The sequence below is a fragment of the Gallus gallus genome, chromosome 1 (assembly GCF_016699485.2).
Source record: "Gallus gallus isolate bGalGal1 chromosome 1, bGalGal1.mat.broiler.GRCg7b, whole genome shotgun sequence".
Classification (NCBI taxonomy): Eukaryota; Metazoa; Chordata; class Aves; order Galliformes; family Phasianidae; genus Gallus; species Gallus gallus.
This window is the reverse complement of record NC_052532.1, coordinates 179,431,548-179,455,602: the sequence shown is the minus strand read 5'-3', so window position 1 is coordinate 179,455,602 and position 24,055 is coordinate 179,431,548. Positions and strand designations below refer to the sequence as shown.

General features: G+C 44.2%; 1 protein-coding gene and 1 long non-coding RNA gene across 2 annotated transcripts in view; one reads left to right on the top strand and one right to left on the bottom strand.

Annotated features, from left to right (window-relative positions):
- FDX1 (ferredoxin 1) overlaps nucleotides 1–12,298 on the top strand; it is a 16,681-nt gene extending 4,383 nt beyond the window's left edge. Inside the window, exons 2-4 of the mRNA NM_001198668.2 lie at nucleotides 993–1,117; nucleotides 4,811–4,940; nucleotides 9,936–12,298. Of these exons, the coding sequence (NP_001185597.2) occupies nucleotides 993–1,117; nucleotides 4,811–4,940; nucleotides 9,936–10,050 (370 nt within the window). The 3' untranslated portion in view covers nucleotides 10,051–12,298. The remainder of the gene's footprint in view (nucleotides 1–992; nucleotides 1,118–4,810; nucleotides 4,941–9,935) is intronic.
- On the bottom strand, nucleotides 11,652–24,055 carry LOC121109053. Its single transcript, XR_005862329.2, has 4 exons — nucleotides 23,942–24,055; nucleotides 23,417–23,468; nucleotides 19,504–19,643; nucleotides 11,652–13,964 (listed from the first exon to the last, which is right to left on the bottom strand). It is a non-coding gene; the product is annotated as an uncharacterized LOC121109053 (long non-coding RNA).

Here is a 24,055-nt window from a genome sequence, read left to right as displayed (position 1 = left end):
TTAGCACAAAGAGTGTATGTAATATGAAGTGAGCTGTTCTTGAACATGGATTTCACATTGAGGTATAGATGTTGCTTTAGCTTTCAGTTGTTTTATTTGTATCTCTGACCTCTCAGCATGTTTCTTCCCTGTCTATCCAACGAGTTTTTCTTGTGTTGCTCACTTGCTCTGAGAAAGAGCCTAGTCTATTCTAATGAACTGTATTTGATTTGCTATTATATTAACGACTTTCCTTTAATTTGCATGTGAAAGGAAACCATATGGAACACAAAAAAAATCTATTTTTTTCCATATCAAAAGCATTAGTCTTAAGAAAAATAATTCCTTCGCATTCTGCCTAAAAATTTAAGTATACACAACTGCCTGAAAAGCAAAGCAGGAGACTTTTCTTTGATGTCTGTTGAAATTTTGATGCACTTCACCAGAAGAAATATTTACAAGGTGTAATTCTAAGAGAACCTGCAGTCAGAAAAGGCAAATACTTTTGGACTATTCCCGTTATTGGAAGGAGAACAGAATTAGATTTTAGAGGTAATAAAATGCCTTAAGTTCCAACCATACATGGGAAACTTTTAAACTTGTTAATTCTTTTTAGTGTAATCTGCTAGATCATTTTGTAAATGCTAAGTGTGAGTTCACAGAGAAGTGTGAAGCACTTCAAGTCAGCTTTTGTTTGGTGAAAATACAAATAGTATGACTAAAAGAAAGCGAGGAATCCCTTTGGTGAAAGGTGAAGCATCAGGATTCTGAATGGCTTCTAGTGATAAAACATAAGTGAAGGGGTTTTTGGTATTGTTTTTCATGTCTTTGTGTTTAATGCCACCAGTGAATGCCTGTGCCTACTACAGCTTTGAAAAGTCAATAACTCCCTTAGAGTTCTGTGCTCCTACAGTTGATAGAGGTTATTGTTGTAGCAGTATTCAATCAAATGTGAAGATCTAAAATATAATAGATTTGCTTCTTTGGTTCCATTGTGTACTTTTCTTTTTCAGCTCAGAAGATAAAATAACTGTTCATTTCATAAACCGCGATGGTGATAAGCTAACAGCCAAAGGAAAACCTGGAGACTCATTGCTGGATGTTGTTGTTGAAAATAATCTAGACATAGATGGTTTTGGTAAGTGGATTCCTTGAATACGATATTCAATGTCTGGAAATTGGGATCTCTTACCAGTTTATTCATAAATGTTTATGAATGTATTTGTAAAACCTAGATGTGGAAAAGAGTCCAAATAAAATACTTTTTTTCTCTTGTGGGTGCATAGAATATTTTGGATCTAGTTGTGAAAGATATTTGGGGTGAGCCTTGCTTGAAGGAATTAAAGGAGGATAATGGTGACAGAATGGTGTCAGGGAGGAATCTAAAAAATAATACAATAGTTGAGGTTGGAATGGACCTTGAAGACCCTCCAGTTCCGCCCTCTGTCATGAGCAAGGGCATCTCCCGCTAGACCTGGTTGCCCAAAGCCCCATCCAGCCTGGCCTTGAACACTTCCAGGGATAGGGCAACCACCACATCTCTGGCCAGCCTGCTCCAGTATCTTACTGCCACCTGAGTAAATAATTTTGTTGTAGTATCAAATCTAAACTTACCATTACCCTTTGTCCTGTAACTTACACTCCCTGATAAAGAGTCCCTCTTCAGCTTTCCTGTAGGTACCTTTCTTTAGGTATTAGGAGGCTGCTGTAAGTTCTCCCTGGAGCATTCTCTTTGCCAAGCTCAACCCCAACCCTCTCATTATGTCTTCACAGGAGAGGTGCTCTAGCCCTCTGATCATCCTCATGGCCTCCTCTGGATCTGTTCTAACATCTCCTTGTCCTCCTTACACCAGGGCCCCTTAAGCTGAATGCAGTACTGCAGGGTGGGATCTTACAAGAGTGGAGTGCATGGGGACAATCACCTCCCTTACCGTGCTGTCCAAGCTTCTTTCAACGCAGCTCAAGATACAGTTGTCTTTTTGGGAGCAAGTGCATGTTTCCAGCTCATGCTGAGGTTTTTTTTAATTGACTTCCTTCCCCCTCAGTCCTTCCTCCCCAAGTCCTTCACCTCATGGCTGCTCTCAATTCATTTTCCACCCAGCCTGTATTTGTGCTTGGAATTGCCCCAGTCTGGGTGCAGGACCTTACACTTGGCCTTACTGAACTTCATAAGATTTGAGCAGGCCCACCTCTCAAGACTATCCAAGTCCCTTTGGATGGCATCCATTCCCTCCACTGTATCTTGATCGCACCACTCAGCTGAATGTTCTCTGCAGACCTTTTTGAAGGTGCAGTCAATCCCACTGTTTACATCACTGACAAAGATGTTAAATTGTGCCAGTCCCCTGAGGGACACCACTTGTCACTGATCTCCACCTAGACATGACCACAACTCTGAGTGTGATCATCCGGCCAATTCTTTATCCACTCAGTGGTCCATCCATCAGATCCATGTCTCCAGTGCAGAGACAAGAATGCCGTGTGGGGTAGTTTCAAATGCTTTGTACAAGCCCAAGTAGGTGACTCTTCCCTTATCCTCCAACACTGTAACCTTGTCACAGATGGTCACCAGATTTACCAGGCCCGATTTGCCCTCAGTGAAGTCATATTGGCTGTCACCAACTACCTCCCTATTTTCTATGTGCCTTAGCATAGTTTCCAAAAGGATCTGCTCTGTGATCTTGTCAGGCACAGAGGGAGAGTGACTGACCTGTAGTTTACTGGGTCTTCCTTTTTTTTTTTTCTTTTTAAAAAAATAAGTGTTATATTTCTCCTTTTCCTGTCTGTGGGGACTTCACTGAACTGCTACAACTTCACAAATACAATGGATAGTAGCTTAACAACTTAATCCGCCAGTTCCTTTGGAATGCTCTGATGCATCTCATCAGGTCCCATGGACTTGTGCATATTCAGGTTCTTTCGATGCCTTGAGTCTGATCTATTCCTACAGTGGGCAGTTCTTCGTCCTCCCAGTCCTTTTGCCTTCTGTGACTTAGGCAGTGTGGCTAGAGCAGTTGCTCATCAAGGCTGAAGCAATTAAGTTTGAGAACGTCAGCCTGCTGCATATCCCACGTGACCAGCTCTCGTTTCCTTCCAGAGAGGGCTCACGTTTTCCTTAGTCTTCATTTTATTGCTGGCATTGCTTAAAGAACCCTTTCTTGTTGCCCTCTGTGTCTCTGGCCAGATTCAATTCTATCAGGGCTTTAACTTTCCTAACCTGATCTCTGGCTGCTTGGACAATTTCTCTGTGAAGATGAGAGATGCCACCTCTGTGAGCTGAAAGCTTCTGAAGACCACACAAAAATGGTGTATTTCTGACAGTGTTGAGTAACTTCTCTATTGTTGTGTGATCTGAGTTTGTTATTTGGCTTTTTGTAGCATGTATTGCTGTGGTATTTGAATGACCAATGAAAGAAACAACCAGGTATATGTCAGTTTGCAAAGAAGAGCAAGAGCTTCTAATAAAAGAAGCAGGTAAAGGAGACCAATGTGTTAGGGATATTCTAACTCAGTACAAGTTCTGTTTAAAATCAAAACAGAAAGAGATTAAGAAACCTCCCTTTTCCTTCAAACTTTGGACTTTCCCCAGTTAGTTCCATGGTAGTTACAGGGTTTTGACTATACAAAGCAAACTTTCAGAGCATATGTGAGTTTAAGAAGTAATAATACAGAGTAAAGCAGGAAATGGGATTACAGTCTGCATGAATGAATATATAGCATGGAGCCATTTATAGTGGGGGGGAAAGTGCTAGTTCAGCACAGCTTGAAATGTAATGTGTGTTTTATTTAAGTATGAATACATGCCACTGCTAGTAATAAAATCTTTAAGGTTCTAAAGAATATTGTTATGGGTTGTATACATTCGAAGAATAAACTAAAAAATGCATGGCACATTGACATAGCTACCTTTATATATCATAAAATAAATCTATTGTATATCTGTATATCTCTCTATAAATAAATCTATTGTATAGGCTTATGGCTACTCTTTAGTCTGCAGTTAAGGTCCTCTCATTTCATGTTAATATCAGCCATGTTAAAACATTATGAGAAAGTGTAGTAAAAAAGATAATGTTGTCAATAGACTGTAAATAATGACCAAAATAAACATTTGAGATACTCTACTAACCTTTAATTGCAACATACTGTACCAATTTCAATAATAATTTGGTAATCATACCAAACCATAATTTGGTGATCACACTAGAGCAGAGAAATAATGCAGTGGAAATAATGTAGAAACGTATGCTCTTTTTAGAGGGGGGATAGATAGTGAGAAAAAAAAGTCAAATGCAGGTGTTATCTATTTACTTCTATCACTAGGGGGCATCCTATGTGCAGTAATAGTGGTGGAAATGTGTGCATAGAAACTAAACTGTTGTACAATTCAGCTGTCCTTGAGTAGTTTGCTGCTGCTTTACAACCGCAGTAAGGCTTTCCACTGTTTAAACAGTCTACTCAGTGTGATTTTTCTTTTCTTTTTAACTTATTCATTACTATTTTCCCCAATGTTAAAATGCACACACTGTTGATGTGACAGCTTCTACATTCAGCACTTTACAGTTCTTTGAAGTTTTCCACATGTATTTTTATGTACATGAAGACGTGATATATTTTCAAAATTGAATTGTGCAGAGCAGCATCATGCTTGGTTTGAATATGTGCTGCTAATACCACCATGAAGTATATCAACAGAGTGCTTCTGCGTGGTTCTTACAGTCTGATGATGAGTTACACTGATTGTTATGTTAGTGTGGACGTGTTCTATATTAAAGTATTGTTGTGAAATTCAGTTATTTGGAATTTTCTGTTAACTTGCTGTTTTCTTTAGGTGCATGTGAAGGGACGTTAGCCTGTTCAACTTGTCATTTAATCTTTGAAGACCACATATTTGAGAAACTAGATGCAATTACTGATGAAGAAATGGACATGCTAGACCTGGCATATGGTCTCACAGAAACGTAAGGCAACGTAATGCTTTGCTACATCAGTAAATGGAAAGGAGGGTTTGCAGGTGGAGCAGTCCAGTGTTCTTAAAGTGCCTTAATCTGCTTTTAGTGAATGGCTGCATTCTATTACATGAAATATTATTTGAGTTCATACTTACGTTGGTACTACTGATGAAATGTTGATGAAAATGCTGTCCACTATTGTGTACCTGAACAGTGACTCTTCATAGCTGTCTGACGTAGGAGTGTCAGATACTGAAGTATGATCAAAATCCCAGTTTCTTCACCAGAAACTTTACTACTGCAGTCCTGTATGTGAACTTCCTTCTTGTTTTCCTTCTGTTTTCTGATCCCATCAATCAGCAGTTAGTTAATTTATTCTATGGATGTGTTTACATTGGCATTTTAGTTTGTATCAGACCTTCATTTTGTAGAACCACAGAATAGTTAAAGTTGGAAGGCATCTCTGGGCTCCTCTGGTCAAGCTCATGCTCAGGCAGGACTACCCAGAGTAGGATGCCCAGGACCATGTCCAGCAGGCTTTTGAATATCTCCAAAGAGGAGACTCCACAGCTTCTCAGGCATTTGTATCTATTTATAAGATCTCCCATGAGCCTTCTTTTCTCCAGGCTGAAGTGTTCCACATGGCTGTGTCCCCACTCATGTCAGAGTATTTCTCAAATGTACAACCTGGATACCTCTTGGGTGAAACTGAGCCCAGTGTGCTCCAATTCTGACTGGCCTAGAACTAGGCTAGCACAAGTTTGAAGTACCCCTCTGTTCTTCATCCTCCTCACTGTCACATGCCTCATAACGTGGATGTCACATTCTCATCTCAGAGCATTCCATTTCACACACCTGTTCCTAGTGGGCTAGACTACCTGCTGCTGTACACGTAGCCTGTCTCGGAGAATGTAGCCACATGAAGTATAAGCAGCTGTGCTGAGTGGGGTTTATTAGCTCTTTCCTTCAGATTTCAAAGGAACTGCTTGCTAAAGTTTCTGAGAGTCTTTCCAGTGATTTCAGAGGGCTTTATACCTGGCCTATAGAGTATTTATTTTTCAGTGTCTCTGCAAGGAAGTATTTTGAATTAAGCCTTTTATCTCTTTTTGCCAGTAACACTGGAATCTTGTACAAATCTTTTCTGCATGGCAGTACACTTCTTTTCCTCATTTCAGCCAAATCTTATCTTTTTAGGAGATTGAGAAGGCAAAGAAGTCAAGCTGAGAAACCTGTTTCAGCTTCTATTTTTCTCTGTCCATCTTTTAATGAAAGGCTTAAAACAAGTTTTTTTTTCTTGAAGAACTGAAAAGCAGTAGAAAACGAGTTCTCTGTTTAAATATTAGCTTAGTCGAAAGAATTTTGAGAGAAAATAAGTTTTAGACTTTCTGAAGACTTCAGTGTTGTGTCATTTTTTCCTATCATCGTGTTATTCCTGTGGCCAGAAGTCTTTCATGTGTGAAAGGAGGACTTTCTGAAAGAGTGCTGAAGTGATCCTCCTATTTACTACAGGTTGCCTGGTGTCATGCTAGTACAAAGCTGTGTAATGGAGACAGGGCAGAGCACTGCAGTGAAAGTTTAAGAATAAAAGTTTTTTTCTTGTCAGTGACTCTGGAATTGGAGAAGTTTCAACTAGCAGCTGTTGTGAGTATTAATACCTCTTAAAATGAGGGACTGATTAGAAAGGCTAAAACAAACTTGTTTTGAACAACATCAGAATAATAGGGTCATTCAATGTAATAAAATGAGAGGGGAGGAAAGCAAACCCTGGCAAATTAAATGTTTTAAAAATACCAAGATAAAAGCCAAACAAATACCTTTCTACTTTTGTTCGTTATTATCAGAAGCAAAAAGGTCATCTGCATAAGGATCTAGTAGATGATGCAGATGCTGCACTTAAAATACAAAGAGATAATGTAACAGCAAGCGTTTTTTGCATTGTTTTCTCTGGAGATGTTGCAGGATCTCTGTGCACTGGAAGCTTTCTTGGCACAGGATTTCCTGAAAGGGCTCTCTTATGTGTCCATGGAAGAAGTAGTACTACAAATAAATCAGTAGTAACAAATGGAAGGGGTAGGTAGTATTCACCGAGGAGTTCCAAATGAACTCAGTATGACATTGCTGAGCTACTCTCTATGAGGTTTAATTAGTTAACTTACAATGGCTTCCGAAGGTAGCAAGCTAACCATTAAAATAACATTATGGGCTATAGAGAACAGTCAGTCTTGTTCCATACTGGATGCATTAGGCTTGTGTCTATTGCCTATTGCTTTTTATAGCTTTTGCTAAATAGTGGTAAGGAAAGAATTCAACAGGGCTTTTTTAGACAGAAATAACAGATATGGAAGTTCTTAAATGAATCACAAAGCATGAAGGATACTTGATGCTTCCAGAAGTTACTTGGCTTCCAGAGTCCTTTACTGAGTTCTGGATTGCTGCAGGGTAAGAGCATAGGCCCTGTAGAGGATCAGTAGTTGGTCAAAAAATACTGTTTTTCAACAGGATAGAAGTACTTGACTGTCTTGTAAATGTAGGTGGTCAAGTGGGATCTGAAACTCATCAGTGCTAGATTTTATGCGTTGACTGTATCTGTGAAATACCTGGGGGGTGAAAAAAAGATGATGCAGTTTGTATATAGTACTGTGTTACTGTGTAGGGGGGAAAAAACAACCCTGATTGCACCGTGGAGAATCTTCTCCAATTGATTGACAGGAATTTGATGTTAATAGATCACAAAATCATAGGGGCTGGAAGGGGACCTCTGGAGATCACCTAGTCAAACCCCCCTGCCAAAGCACATTTTCTACAGTAGATTACACAGCAAAGTGTCTGGGCAGGCTTTAAATATCTGCAGAGGAGACTCCACAATGTCTCAGGGCAGCCTGTTCCAGTGCTCTGTCACCCTTACGCTAAAGAAGTTCTTCCTCGTGTTTTATGGAACTTCCTTTGCTCTGGTTTGTGCCTGCTGTCCCTTGTCCTGTTGTTGAGCACCACTGAAGATTGAGCAGCCCGTCCACTTGACTCCTGCTCTGTAGATATTTGTAAGCATTGATAAAAATCCCCTCTATCTTCTTCAGGCTGAGCACTCCAGGTCTCAGCCTTTCCTTAGAGGGATACTCCAGGCCTCTAATCATGTTTATGGCCTTCCACTGGTCCCTCTCTAGGAGTTCCCAGTCCTTCTTGAACTGGGGAGCCCAGAACTGGACACACTACTCCAGATGTAGTCCCGTCAAGGAAGAGTATAGTGGGGAAGGATCACCTCCCTGGACCTGCTGGGTGTGCTTGTCTTAATGCACTCCATAATGATGGAGAAGTGGGTGAAACAGTGGTGGCTTTACATTCTTGAAATGGGCTGTCAGCTACCTAATGTCTTTCCAGGAATGTCACTTTAAAGTTTGGTATTAAGAAAGTGAGTGGGACATCTGTAATATGAGGTAAGAACAGATGAAAAAACAACAGCAAGAAAAAAAACCCAACCAGAAAATACTGCTGTGCCTAGATAGGGATTACCTGTTAGTCTTTACACTTGTGCAGCAATGACTTCCTGCCTTTTAAAAAGTATCCACAAAACATATAGCAGAGTGAGAGGAGGGAAGGGAAGACCTGTAAAAATGGTGAAGGCTTGAATGGCTTTCACTGGAAGGAGTTGGCTAAATCATTTGCCCATCCTTGCTGAAGTTTTAAGTATTCAATACTTAAATACCAGGTTGAATTAACTGAATTCCTTGAAAAAGCAGGGAGTAAGCCTTGGACTCTGTTAAAACAGTGGAGAAAGATGCTGTACCCTGCTGGACTGAAGAAGCAAAAATGGAAGAGAGGATTAATTCAGTAGTGACTATTGAGATTAAAAATGATTTTAAGAAGCTATTTAAATCTGCCTTATCCAATACACAAGCTGTGCTCGCTTGTTTCTGTGAACATAATGTTTTGATTGGGTGGGTGAATTGTTAGGATCATGAAGATGCTTTTCAGAATATGTTCCTGTTTTTCATGGAGTATCAGCATCCACTTTCTCATGTTAAAAAATCCAATTATCCTCAGCTGTAGTTTGCTTTGTTTATGAACTGCTAAAAAGTTGGCAGGGTTCTTTAATGTGTGTAATTTCTGGCAAACGCTGTGTTAAGCTCACAGGGAGTGAGTTGTGGAGAGATGAAACTTTAGACTTTGGAAGTTGCTGAAGCTATAATTTGTACGTGTAATGAGGTAGTTAATGTGTCCCATTCAGCTCATGCACGCTCTCTGTTACCTTACCGCAGAGGTTTTCTTTGTTAATTTAAGTCATAGGAAGATATTTCTTCTTAGATACCTGTTTAAGCACTAACTGTGTTAAGAGGAGGTAAATAGATATTTTGTCCTGTAAATACTTAAGGAAAAATATAGAACTCCAGGTAGAAATCTTGTAAAAATCCAACATGTTTGACTTTGGGTGTGAGCTTTTAGAAAGATGCAAGTGACCCAAATGGAAGTTCCTAATCTCTTCTCACTCAGGTTGTATCTTGTTGGGAAGCTATAAAAGTGAAATTAACCTAAGCTGTTAGGTGAGTTGTATAAATGCGTGCTCAGTTTTCTTGAGCTGTCTTAAGATTGTGGGTGAGTTAGTCTGCTTTTACTGAAGCTTTCCATCTGATTGCCTTGGTCTCTTCAGAGATGCTGAGTGTTCCATGCAAGTGTCTCTCCCTGCCTTTGGCTGAACTGTTAGTTAGTCACTGAAAATGGAAGGGTTGCCATTTGTACATGTTGCCTCAACAAGTGGGAAGTACTCAGGTTAAACTTCCCAACGTAAACATCCCAAGTTAAGGATGTAAATCCGTGACCATGATTGATATCACATATATTTGTGTTCATGCAAGCAGTCCGCTGCTGGTCTTGGTTATGACCATGCAATAGTAGGGGATCAGTTTCTGGACCATAAAGTGTTTGGGGTGGCTAAACGTTGGGGAAGCGAGGCTGTAAATACTGGTAGGTGGATGGTTGGTTAGAACTAAAAACAGTATTATTTCCTTACAGATCACGTTTAGGCTGCCAGATCTGCTTGAAGAAGTCAATGGACAATATGACTGTTCGAGTACCAGAAGCTGTTGCTGATGCTAGACAATCAGTAGATTTGAGTAAAAACTCCTAAAAGAAATTATCGTAGGAGTTTTAAAGAAGCTTAATTATTTTTATAACTTATTTTTAAATGTGTAATTAAATATGGAAACTTACATAATTGTGAGTTATTTTATATGACTATCAGTACTAGATTAATGCTATTTTAATTTTTCTTTATAGAACCTCCTATATTTTTACGCTTCAGATGCAATAATACTTCTAACTGATCATTGGATTATAAATGTTAACAACTGTATTACAGATTTCATATAATTTTACTCTGCCAAAACCTTTAATGATGACTGAAAACTGAATCACTTCTACAAGACTTGCAGATCCCCTGAGCATTGCGAGGTGTCGGGCCTAGATCTGTTAGCAGCACTTGAGAGACTGCAGAAGCTCAGAACTAATTCGCTTTCTTAGTAAATATGATAATTCCTTTGCAAGTAGTGGATTTTCAGGTAGTTGTTTTCCAAATCTATGAAACTTACTGGAGATGTGGCAAATCCCATCTCCCGAAAATACTGTTAAAACTGTAAAAATGAGGGGCCAGTACAGAACTGGGCACATGCAGTTTGCTTGTTGCAGTATGCCGCGACTGTGGAGGTTGACGTGGCTTCCAGTAAAGGCTTGGAGCTGTGAAACAGGAAGCAAATGCAAACTTGCCATTCTCTGAAATTGAATGGCTGAACTGAGGTTGAAAAGAGCATGGTTTGTCAGCATAAAAATTGTTCTGAATCCTTGTCTCTTACTTCTTCAGTTCTGACCTTGCTCAGGAAGCAGTCTGATGTTAGCTAAGGCATTCAGCTTCAGGGAAATCCTGGATTCTGTGCCTCTCCCTCAGAATCATTTCATTGATTGATGTGACCAAGTGTATTTTTCCCATGAAGATGCGCTAGATTTCTCAGAAGGGATGGGGAAACACCTATGGTGGATTATAATGTAGATTGATGGCTGAGAAAGCTCAGTTGGGTGTTATTTTAGTTGTTCTAAAGTAGGCTAAAATAAAATAATGTGTAAGACTTACATTGGTTTACCTGCTCTTTGTTGCCAAAATAACAAAATGGCTGTCACTAATACAGGAGTTATTACTCTTATAACATTATTTTAAGATTTGGGACATATTTTTATGTATGTAACATGTTTATGTACATTTGAATGATTTAGTACATTCATTAATGCCTTATTTGAACTGGTGACAGTGATGCCTAGGCATCTTCTCTTGCATTGTTGTATTTATGGAGAGGAAAAAAACACAAACTACTATTTTTCCAGTGCTGAGTATTGGAATTATTTTGAACTTCATAAAAAGGGGGGGACAGAAAGTCCCTGTTGGAAGAAGAAATATTTTCTAGAGCTGTTACGGGGAAAAAAATGGATCCAGTTTGGGGTCCTTGATTTCCTCTCTGAGCAGATATTCCTTTGTTTTGTGGTGCTCATTTTGGACTTCCACCTAAAGCATGGTGTGCTTAATGTGCAAGATCTGCTCCGAGAACGTTTAGGGAGTTGGAAATTTGCTTTGTATCTCATCTAATTAGAAGTACAACTTCAGAGTTGAAATTTCCTGCCTTTTTGAAAGCTGGAGAGAATGAGGTTGGTTGAAGAAGTGTTCTGAAGATATTGCTGTCTTCCTTTGTAACTGTTACGAGCAGCTGTAATTTAGAGGTTGCCCTTCCACAATCACATAAGCTCACTGTTTGCATTGCCTTTATCCCAGGTTCATTTATACACTGCAGTTCTTATTAAATACCAAACTTCTATCATTTTTACATGCGAGACAGCTCCTTAGCTTCCAAGAGAGAGAACTCGTATCATAACCAGATGTGCTGTGTCTTACATGAGAAAGAATGTGAAGTTTCAGTCAAGATGTGATCCTTCAGGGTGGGATGTGTTTGACTGTAGGGCTCTCTGTGTTACCACAGCACCGAGCGCTGCTCCTGGAGGGAATCTTGAAGTGCTTAACGCCATCCTGACCAAATGTGAAAAGGCTATTGTCCAAGTTTTCCTTAAAACACAACAGAACAACCTTGGTTTACGTGTGCTACTTCTTGTTGCAAAGCGTTTGAGTCTCCTGTAAGTGTGCCAATGGAGGGAACAGCAGGACAAGACAAAAAAAGAATACCTTCAAAGCTCCTTTTGAATTCTGGAAGAATTCCATGGTTCATATAAATGGAAATCTCAGAAGACGAAAGAACAGGTGTGTAATCTCCACCATGCACATCTCATATACTTGTTTCCTTTTTGTCAAGGTGATTTGCAAATAAATCTTATTTTATACCGCTTTCTGACACACCTTGTTTGTATTGATCTGTGCTCCCTTGGGATGTGTTTCTGGGTATATAAGGTGAAACTTCAGTTAGTGGTGCATATTCGGATATACGGATGGATTATCACCAAGTCACACACAAAGCATCAAAACTAAAGGTGTTGTCTGTTTACTTCCATGCCTGAAAAAAGATTACAGGTAACTGGTTTTCTATATGCATTTACTTTATTGAAACATGAAGTCAGTGGGTCTCCCCTGTCTTCTCAAAAACAAGGAGAAAATAAGAACTGATTTTTGTTTCCTCTGTTTCTAAGCTTTAGTTTGCAACATGTGGTAGGGCAGAAACAGGTCTTTGAATCTGTAGCAATGGGAGAGAACTGCCTTCTGACCTGCACAACTTCTATGTGGTTTCTGGGGCTAGAAAGGCCCTTTGGGTTTGCTTGCTACTTGAGCAAGCCAGGCCAAAAGGAAAGATCTGGTAACCTCTTTTGCCCTTCTGGGTGATGTCTCATCTGGGGCTTTGGGCAGCATCCCTCCAGGCCCTTAAAGCCCCATTGGGTGGGAGTCCTGCTAGCTTCTCTTCTGGACAGGGAAGCTGTGTGCAGGAGCCAGCAGTCCCCTCCCCATTTCTGTCGCATGTTGTGTGCTTGTGAAATTCTGTTCTTGTTGCTGTTTGGCAGGATATCTGGAGGGGAAGGAAGGAAGAAGAGAGGTGCCTCGCAGTTTCTCAGGGTGGCATCTGGTCTGCCAGGGGAGGTCACCATGGAAGGAAAAAGCAAATTCTCCAGGTAGTTTAATTTCTTAGAAGGAAAAGCTCTGAAGTCCACTGCTTTTGTTTATGGGGCTCTGAGAGATTGAAGGCAGCTACATCTACTTACTTCACATCCACATCAGAGGCAACCTGAGTAGATAGGTTTGGAAAAGCTGCAGTGAATGGGTAAGGACAAGAAGAGTCACTACAGCTTAAATTCGTTTTGCTTGCATAAAGGGCAGTGTGGTGCTTGAAAATGGGATAAACCGAGAAAATCCTCATCCGTGATAAATCTTCAAGGGAGGAGAGGGGAGAAGAGAAACTCGAGCTGAGTTATGAAGGTATCGAGGAGCAGAAAACATTAAGAAGTGGCTGTGGCTGCTGTAGGTGACTCATAATTTTTTCCTCAAATGACCTGAAAATATATGAAAAGGGAATGGGGATTTCCTGCGTCGTACAAAGGCGTGGGAAGGGGCTGCTGTCTGTCTGGGTGGCCGCTGTGGGCTGGAATGGAGCTTCCCTCCTTCCCACTGCGCTGCCAGTACAGCAAGGTGTGCCTGTGTGTGAGATCGTGGGCACTAAAAGAAATAGGAGGTTTATTTCCCAGCCTATTGGCTGCCTCCTTTTTTATGAAGTTAAATGTTGTTTTCCTGTGAAGCAGTCCCAATTCACAAAGGTCTTGTTAAAAGTAATTTCTGGCCAGCAGTGCTTTAGCCTTTGCAACTTGGGCAGACACTTTGCCTAAAGCCATGGCCTCATCGTGTGCTGAGCGGTGTCTCCAGGACCTCTGAAGCTCTCTTGACTTTGGCCCAGCAGCGGGAAAGCTGAGTGTTGTCTGACACTGCCTGTGTGCAATCACAGCAGTGCTGCCAGAGTTGTAATCTCTCCTTGTTCCTCAAGCTCAGAAGGATGGGGATGCATCCTACCTCTGGAAGAGGAGGGATAAAAAGTGTTTTCAGTGTGCTTGGTGTAGCCTTCCTGAGGTTTGCCTTCCCATTTCTGACTCTTAGAGTCTCTGTGTCCTGGAAAAGAGGTCTGAAATTCTGACAGCTGACCCCATGTGGTAAGTAGCCCTGAGCTATAGGGGTTACAATCTGGGGCTGTGTCAAAGCAGCTGTGTCTGTGCTTTCAGTGCAGACTGGTACCATGGTCAGCTTGGGTTCCTGCAGCCACCATAGGTGTGTACGTACACGCAGTGTCTGTGAGGCTGCCAGGGTTTCCCTCCTATCTCTGTGCCTCTGCTCCTTTGTGTTCTTGGGGATGAGCCTTCAGCCGCTCACCTTGATGCTGTCCAGTTACAGGACAGGATTTATGGTCCTGCTGTTTCCAGCCTTGTGGCAGGACATGGCTGCAGGGTCAGCAGCTGCCTCCTGGTGCCCCACAGCCTGCAGGCTCTGGGGGCAGCTGAGGCCCCGGCCACTTTGGTTCTCCTTCCTCCAGCGGGATTTTCTTCCTACTGATCATAGACTCACGGAACGGTTTGGATTGCAAACATTAAAGCCCATCCAGTTCCAACCCCCTGCTCTGGGCAGGGCTGCCCCCCACCAGCTGGGGCTGCCCAGACCCCCATCCAACCTGGCCTCGAGCACCTCCAGGGATAGGGCACCCACAGCTTCTTTTCTCCTAATATCTAACCTAAATCTCCCCTCTTTTTGTTTAAAATTGTTCTCTTTATCTGCCTGTGTAAAGAAGTTGGTCTCCTCCTGCTTGGAAGCTCCCTTTCAGTACTGGAAGGCCACAGTGAGGTCTCTGCGGAGCCTTCTCTTCTCCAAGCCGAACAAGCCCAGATCCCTCAGCCTGTCAGCAGGAGCGGTGCTCCAGGCCTCTGAAGACTCCTTTGAGATTTCATTTGAAAAGATCCAAAAACCAAGCAGCAAACGATGTGTGATGTTTGTGACAGCACGCAATTGCAATAAAACCAACTTCATCAGAAAATTTAACACAACAAATGTAGCAGATACTCAAAGTTTATGCAGCTGCCCAGCCACCTCTGGCCAGATATCTCGGTTTTATTGGTCTTTTTGACATTTTGGAAATCAATGTAATGTTCAAGTTCTTTCAGAACCTGTAGCACAGGGTTACTTTAGGACATTTTCAGTAAGTAACAGATTCGGAAGACGTTATGAACCAGCTCACCAGCATTAAGTATCATGGACTGTTCAGCCTGGAGGAGAGGAGGCTCAGGAGGAGCCCATCAGTGTCTGTAGAAAACTGAAGGCTGGGTGCAGAGAGGATGGAGCCAGGCTCTGCTCAGTGGTGCCCAGTGCCAGGACAGGAGGCGGTGGGCACAAACTGGCACACAGTAGGTTCCCTGTGAACACCAGGAGCACTGCTGTGCTGTGCAGGTGATGGAGCACTGGCACGGACTGCCCGGAGGCTGCGGGGTCTCCTCCTTGGGGATGTTCCAAAGTCCCCTGGGGGCTCCCTGTGGGGGCAGCAGCAGGGCTGGCTGGGCGGTGTGTGTTGGTGTGTGCAGGCACAGCGTGCTCTGGCAGGAATAGCGCGGCTTTCACTTCTGAAATGGAGCTGTGACTTGCATCGAACGTAATTCATTTCAGCGTTTTTGCTAAGCCAAAACATAGCGGTCTGTTTGTTTTGGAGGGCCGGGGCGCAGGCCACGAGGACGGTCTGAAGGCTTTTTCCTTCCACCCCTGGATTTGGATCAAGTGTTTGCAGACTGAAGCTGACAGAGCAGCAGCCAGCAAAATGTGCTCCCAGGAATGAACTCAAATAACGTTTGTCTCCCTCTAGGCCTGAAGTGATGACAAATTTTCGGCACCCTCCTGTATATTTCTGTATCTGGAGGAGGAGGAGGAGAAGCCCCATCCCGTGGTTCTGGTAGGCAGTGCCTCATTTGGGAGCTGCCAACCAAACCTGCGGGTTGGGCGCTCAGGCAGCGCTGGGCGTGGAGCCAACGTTCATCTCTCACTTGTGAAAGGTTTGAAGAAAGGATTTTGCTCGAGCACAGCCATTTCTGGTACCTGACCCTGGGAGGAAGGTTAACTTTACACAACTCTGGGACCCTGAGGTCCAGCTGGAAGGAAGCGGAGATGTATTAAACCTGTTATTTATGGTGAGCGCGGTGCTTTATGGTGTGCCGGGAGAGGCCCCAGACTGCTCAGCTGACGGTGCCCATTAACCGCTCATAGAGGCAGTGAAACGCTGCAGCAAATGCCCTGTGCTTTCTTCACACTTTTATTCCAGTAATTAATTCCTCTTGCCAGGTAATTGGTTTTACCTCTTTACTGCTGTGCCCAGCCTCATCCATTCGTCCTGCACCAGAGCCATGGCTGTGCATCCCCACCCAGAGCATGGGGAGCATGGCAGGAGCCCTGTGTTCTCCAGGACATCCCCAGACTTCAATGTTTCATCACAATAACCTGGTTTATTTAAAATACATAAGCATTTTCTGCTTAAATGCACATTTTCCCCCTCCGTGCAACTCTCAGGTGCGGGCTGCTGGAACTGAAATTGCTGGAATTGCAGCAGAGGGACATCCCAGCCCCTGAGCCGCCTTCTCATAGAAAAATGCAATGACTGCAATCATAACAACTCAATTAAGCTGGAAGAAAGAGGAACAAAAGTGCTGAAACCTGAAGCAGGAATCCCGCGCCAGCCTTCCCCACTGGCAGTCATTAATCCTCTGCAACTGAACCTGGGCAAACCTTCCCCTTCCCTCCCAGCTACCAAATGCTTCATCTCTATGACACCACTTGTTTTCTCTCACAGCTCTTTCCCTCTGCTGTTGAACATTCCTCTGAGATGAGGCCTTCCACCTTCATCCCTGGCCAAGCCCCCTTGCCAGCTCCCTGGGAGGTTTGTGTCCATGTGCTCCTGCATATCGGAGCTGCAGCTACATGGGATCCCATGTCCTCTCTTTCCCTTCCTCCTCTGCGGTCTGAGTTTTCTAGGAAGGAGAGTCCTTCTTCCAAGTCATTACCAGCAAACCCTTGGACGGATTGAGAGCATCCCATCAGTTTGGATGTGCTTGATTCAAACCTGGGTCAGACAGAGCATCCCTTGATCAACCACAGCCTGATGCTGAGCAGCTGAAATACCGCCTGTGGCCTGGCACGTCCTTTGGCTTCTTAAAGGTCAGGTGGGACAGGCTGCTCCAGAAGCAGAGATTTCATCCCATCAACTCATGGTGGACAAAAAACTGGGTAAGAGCCAGCAGTGTGCACTTGGAGCCCAGGCCACCAGCATCCTGGGCTGCATCAGCAGAGGGGTGACAGCAGGGAGAGAGAGGGGATTGCCCCCCTCTGCTTTGCTCTTGTGAGGCCTCATCTGGAGTACTTTGTCCAGACCTGGGGCCCCCAGTACAGGAAGGATTTGGAGCTGCTGGAGTGGGTCCAGAGGAGGGCTGCTAAGATGATCGGAGGGCTGGAGCACCTCTCCTGTGGAAGACAAGCTGAGGGAGTTGGGCTTGTTTAGCTTGGGGAAGAGAAGGCTCTGAGGAGACCTCGTTGTGGCCTTCCAGTATTTGAAGTGAGTTTACAAGAAGGAGGGAGACTGACTTATCACGTGGTCTGATAGTGACAGGACAAGGGGGAATGGCTTTAGGCTAAAAGAGGGCAAGTCTAAGTTAGATGTTAGGTTAGAAATCCTTTATTCAGAGGGTGGTGAGGCACTGGCACAGCTGTCCAGAGAGCTGTGTGTGTGCCCCATCCCTGGAGGTGTTCAAGGCCAGGCTGGATGGAGCCCTGGGCAGCCTCAGCTGGTGGATGACGAGCAGCCCATGGCAGGGGGTAGAGTCTGAATGGCCTTTCAGGTCCCTTCCAACCCAAGCCATTCTCTATGTATTTGTGAAGTACTTGGAGGCTGTTTTGGTGAAATGAAAGCAGACAGAATTAGTGCAAAGGAAGGAGCTGTACATCTGATATCCATCAGCAAAAATCAGTTGACATTGAGGAAATTTGTACAGAAAAGGTCCACCTGAGCATGTGTCAGATTACTGCTTCTTAATGGCATTTGCTCATAAGGAAATAGCGTGTCAATAAATCTAAAATTTGCCCTGTGTCAGTGATTTTGTCCCCAGCTGATTTTGTTTTGTTTTGTTTTGTTTTTTGCTTTATTTCATTTTGTTTGTTGTTATTGCTTGTTTATTTTTTAGTATTGTTTCTGCTACCAGTCATTTACTTGAAGAGTTGGTTCAAGGGTTGCTCTTTATGTAGATCTTCTGGTGAGGTGGATGTGAGCCAATGTGTCCAAGCATGACATGAGCTGATGGTGACACGTTGCTGTAGAAGGCAAGACTTGTGTCTTACAGAAAGAAAAAGAAATCTGAAAAAGCTTTTCAGAGATCAAGGCTGTGAGGGAGAAATAATAACTGTTAGCAGACCACCTGGTTGGAAATATGGCCATGTTTTTTATAGAGAACCAGCCCTTCCCACTCTAAAACCTGATCAGAGCAATGGCTTTACTCCAAACTAACAGTGTTATTCAGTTGAAGTGGTTGAGGGAGTAACAGTAGTCAAAATCTCTCAGACCATGGAGAAGATACAGATCACAGAATCATAGAACCATAGAATCGTTTGAGTTGAAAGGAGCCCTTAAAGGCCATCCAGTCCAACTCCCTGCCATGAACAGGGACACCTACAGCTCCATCAGGTGCTCAGAGCCCCATCCAGCCTGACCTTGAGGGTCTCCAAGGATGGGGCATCCACCACCTCTCTGGGCAACCTGTGCCAGTGCCTCACCACACTTACTATAAAAAATGTCTTCCTTATCTCCAATCAGAATGTCCCCTCTTTTAGTTTGAACCCACTTCCCCTTGGTCTGTCACAACAGACCCTATTAAAGAGTCTGTCCCCTTCCTTCTTACAGCCCCTTTAGATACTGAAAGACTGCCCTCAGGTGACCTCAGAATCTTCTCTTCTCCGGGCTGAACAGCCCCAGCTCTCAGCCTGTCCCTATAGGAGAGGTGTTCCATCCCTTGGGCCAGTTTTGTGGCTCTCCTCTGGATGCACTCCAACAGTTCCATGTCTCTCCTATACTCCACGTCTGGATGCAGTACACTTTCTTCCAGGAAAACTTTTTTGGTTGAGCATGACAATCACCAATGACTTTTGCTATTTCTATCATGAAGCTGCACCTGGCTCTCTATTGGCCAGTTTTGTAGTTGCTCTGGCAAGATCTGTCTCCATTTGGTGTCTGTTGGACATGAGGTATCTTGTTTTTGATGGTGAGATTGTGTGAGTGGGAGTGCCTTGAGGGCTAGGGAGGCTGTGGGTAAAACTGGTAGTTCCAAGGAAAGTTATTTCAAGGTCTGATCTTTCAGCTACTTCGTAATTATCCAACTTTCTTCAAGATGTTCTCAGAAGGAGAAGGAATCTTATGATCTTAGGTGGGAAGCTGTTTTTTTCCCCCGTCAGTCTGTACGAAGTACATAAATACTCAGATACAATCATTTTATCCTATCAAATTAAGGAAATTAGAGTGGGAGGATTAGAGAATTTTTTAATTACCTCTGGCTCTGTATCTAAGGCTTTTCTTCTGTGATGAAGACAGATCTTTTCACGTCCATAGAGCAGCTTCAACATCACAAGGATCTTCTCTGCTGAGCCCCAGATGGTGCAAACCCCATGGCTGTGGCCACATCTGCTTGCTGCAGTGGAGAGATTGACTCTTTATCTCTTCAGTTTGGTATCTTGGCTTGTTTTAGTGGTCTGCATATAGAGAGACCAGTACTGTGCTCCTCTGCTTACAGGGCTGTGTAACCCCTGCTGCCTGTGCTGCCCATGGAGGGATGCTGCAGCTCAGGAATGGTGGGAGGGCACAGTCAGCCTTTGGCATTAAGGCCCCGTGTAAAGGTATGATGCGTTTATCCCTCCAACAGCTTCCATTTGGCAGTGTCTGCAATGACAATGCAGGATGAGAACTAATCTAGGGAGTCTTTATGGTCCGTTTATTTCCCTGTCATCTCTAGTTCTCTGGTGTTGGTTTGTTTTTCTTTTCTTATATTTTTTAAGGACCAGCCCAGTACTTCACAACACATATATCTGCTGCTTTGGGCTTGTTGTGCCTAGCTGTGCCTTAGGGTGACTTTACATCTTAGATTTGGTGGATATGTGTGCTCAGAAGTTTTTACCAGTCCCAGTTTTAGCAGTAACTATGCAACAAGATGCAATAATATGTCGTAGAATCATAGAACCATAGAATCGTTTGAGTTGAAAGGGGCCCTTAAAGGCCATCCAGTCCAACTCCCTGCCATGAACGGGGACACCTACAGCTCCATCAGGTGCTCAGAGCCCCATCCAGCCTGACCTTGAGGGTCTGCAGGGATGGGGCATCCACCACCTCTTTGGGCAGTGTGTTCCCCCTCTGCTTAATAGTTGTCCTTTGAGTGAAATATGAAGATCCACCCACGTTTACTCAAAGACTCTTGTTCTGTACAATATATATTTGTAACTGATGAGTGAGGTCAGTGTGTGTGTGTGTGTGTGTGTGTGCTGCTTTCTTCCATATTATGACAGCTTCCTTCACAGCGGTGACTCTTTCTTGGGAAATGATCTTTGAAAGATGTCCTCTATAAATATGATAGAGTTGAGAATGGAAATGTGACGTTCACTTTTTGGGCCAAACATCAAACAGCATACGGGGTAAAAAGGGTAATACATTAATTGTGTTATTTCAATGTATTTAGTGGATACTGCTGATCAGTAGTAATGACATTATTGGGAAGCTTTTGTTACAGTGAAAGATAAAAATAGAATTAATGGCTCCTGAAAGCAATTACTCCTAAAATCATAACTTGTTCCCTGTCTCAGGAGCTCAGAGAGATGAGGGAGCTCTCGAACAAGGCCAGAAGAGCTGAACGTGAGGAGACGTGATTCTTGCTCCTGAGCCAGGTTTCTCCCTGATAAATCCCACCAACCCACCCACTCTTTGCTCTTTTCCCTATTAAATGAGGAGAAGGTCACCCCTGGGCAGCCCGAGGGGTTGCAGGGCACCTACACATACAGTGGCCACCTCAGTAGTTCAAAGCAGCGCTTACGTGGTCGGTTGTGGCTGCTGCTGCCAAGGGGTGGGTGCAGCCTGCTGCTGGCAAGGAGCCCTTGGGCAGCTTCTGGGATGTGCAGTGCCCAAAATTCTGCTTCTTCACTCCGTTGTGCATAGGCCACTTCTGGAGGGATTCTGACTGCTCTTCAGTGAACTTCACAGACGAAACAGAGGTAACCGTGGCTGGAGCCAGTCCTAAATCCCACCTGAAGCAGGGTTTTATCTAAATTCTAAGGGCTCCAGAATTCCACCTAAATCCTAGAGAATCTGTTGGCTGTCTGCCTCCTTCCATTCCCTGTGATGGCACCAGTTCAGGTGATGTCTCCCTGCCTGAATCTCAGTCTCCTTGCGTCTGAAGCCAGGAGAGGGCGAATTCTTGCAGCACCCCGCTTCAGGTGCTCCTCTCTTACCCCAGCTGTACTGCATTTGCTGCTGACTCCGTGGGTCCCTGGGTGGTCACAAGCATCCTTTCTCTGCAGCGTGTCTCTGGGGCTGTTGTGTATGGCAGAGCCTTGCTCTGCAGCTCTTCCTGTGGCAGGATTTGGATATTAGGAAGAAGTTTTTCACCCAGAGGGTGGTAACGCACTGGAACAGGTTGCCCAAGGAGGCTGTGGATGCCCCATCCCTGGAGGCATTCAAGGCCAGGCTGGATGTGGCTCTGGGCAGCCTGATCTGGTGGTTGGCGACCCTGCACATAGCAGGGGGTTGAAACTCAATTATCATTGCGGTCCTTTTCAACTCAGGTCATTCTATGATTCATTCATTCTATGATTTGCAGCAAAATGGTGCAGGGTGGATCGGAAGAAAATCTGAGGTGGCAACCAGCTGGCCTGAGTCCAAACTGAAAGGGATTCAACCAAAACTGGTGGGTTGCTGTTCGGGCTGCGGGAGGATCACCATCCCACCTCGCTCTCTGCACTGCTGAGTGGCAACCTCAGATGTTAATGAGCACAGGAGAAATTTTGGATGCCCTGCAGCCACCCTGAGAGAGCAAAACGTGCTTTTGGCTTAATGAGGAGATGGGCTGAAGCATTGCACTGCAGCTTGCTCATTAGCCTGTGGCACGGAGGGATAAAGCCAGAGATTTGCCTGGTTAATCCTCTACCCCAAGCCAGTGCGAGAAGGAATGAGAAAATGAAAGGATGTGAGAAATACCAATAAATTGGATTGATGCGGTCAGTCAGATGCATATTGTAGAAGTGTTTGAAGCTCTCCCTGGAATCATCTTCTTTTAGAAGAAAAAGATTTAAGGTGATTGCAAAGACTGACAGGCAATGAGTAAGAGCACATCTCCTCTGCTGGCTGCCCGCTGGCACGGCTGCACCCCATCACTGCTCTCCTTCCCCATTGGAGCATAATCATAGAATCACAGAATTGTTTGAGTTGGAAGAGACCCATAAAGGCCGTGTAGTCCAACTCCCTGCCATGAACAGGGGCACCACAGCTCTGTCAGGTGTTCAGAGCCTCACCCAGACTGACCCTGAGTGTCTCCAGGGAAGGGTTATCCACCACCTCCCTGGGGCAAGCCTGGGTGGGGAGCTTCATGGAACACGTGCCCTATGCCCATATCCAGCACGCTGCTCAACGTGGGACCTGGTGCTCAGTACCTTGCTTGCTGTGGATAGGAGCCTGCTGGGAGCCCACAGGCTGCAGAAAAAAATGGGAGGACCCAAATGCACACATGTGCTGGTGGCTCAGAATCTGTCCAGTCCAAAGATAGGTAGAAATTTGGAAAAAAATAATGTATTTGATTCAGAACAATGTATTGATAAAGTAGAACCAATGATAGAACAACCTGTTATTCAAAATGCTCATTGTCTGTTTCTGTAAGCCTGTCCTGTAAGCAGTTTCCTTCTTAATTTCTTACTCCAATAGTCGCCTGGATAGCAGGAGGTGGAGGAGGCAGTGGATGCCCTCTATCTGGATTTCTGATGCCACATAGCAAAGCAGGCTGACCATGGACAGGAAACATGGCATGTCCAAAAGGAGCACTGGAAGAGCAGTCACCAAATGAGAGTTCTTGTGGGTGTCTGCTCAGGAAGCAGCTCTGTGGGGCTCTCTCCTTCCCTGTTCACTTCTGCATCTCCAGAGAGTGACTCAGTTCCATGGGTGTGAAATTAGGGGTCTACGTCATGAAACAAATACCAGCAAGAAAATCTAATATCACAATGACCTGACAATGCCTGACCTGGGACAAGACACCAACAAGATGTGGTTTGGCTATGAGAAGCTGTAGGATGTCCGGCACAGGACCAGCTCTGTCACAGAATCATAGAATGGTTTGGGTTGGAAGGGACCACAAATCCCACCCAGCCCCAACCCCCTGCCATGGGCAGTGCTGCCACTCAGCAGCTGAGGCTGCCCAGGGCCCCATCCTACCTGGCACCGCGCACCTTCAGGGCTGGGGAGGAGGCCTCCAGTGCTTTTTAAACTGAAATGATGAAGCAAAACAGATATGCACTTATGAAGTGTTTCAATTTAACTTCAAATTATATTTTCTTGGAGAAAAATATTTTGACCACAGATCTTCACCCACTTTTGCTTGCAACCCACAGTATCATCTGCAAAGAGCGTGGTGTGCACACAAGCTGTGCAGCCACCAGACAGCTGCCCTGTTTTGCTTGCAAAGAGCTGCTCCCCAGTCTCTCCTGCAGCAATAACAATTGCCAGTATTGCCAAGCATCTGCATTTCTGGTTTTACTAAAGCTTGGCATTTCAGACGAGAGACTTCAGAGAGCTAATTAGCACGCAGACTCATTAAATGCTAGGAAATGCAGAAGGTAGATGGGGCATCCAGGCTGTTAACCCATTTCCCAAAGGCAAATGCATCTCTGCCTCTTTCAGCTTTACCCAGAGCAACCCAAATCCTGGGAGCTGCTCAGGGAACCCCTTTATGGTACTGACCTCTTCTTGTTGAGGATCCATGAGCTGTGGCAGTGAGGCTGTGGGGCAGTGGCACATCCCCTCCTTGTCATTCCAGCCCATGTCTGCAGAGAGAAAGGAAACCCAAGGGAAGGG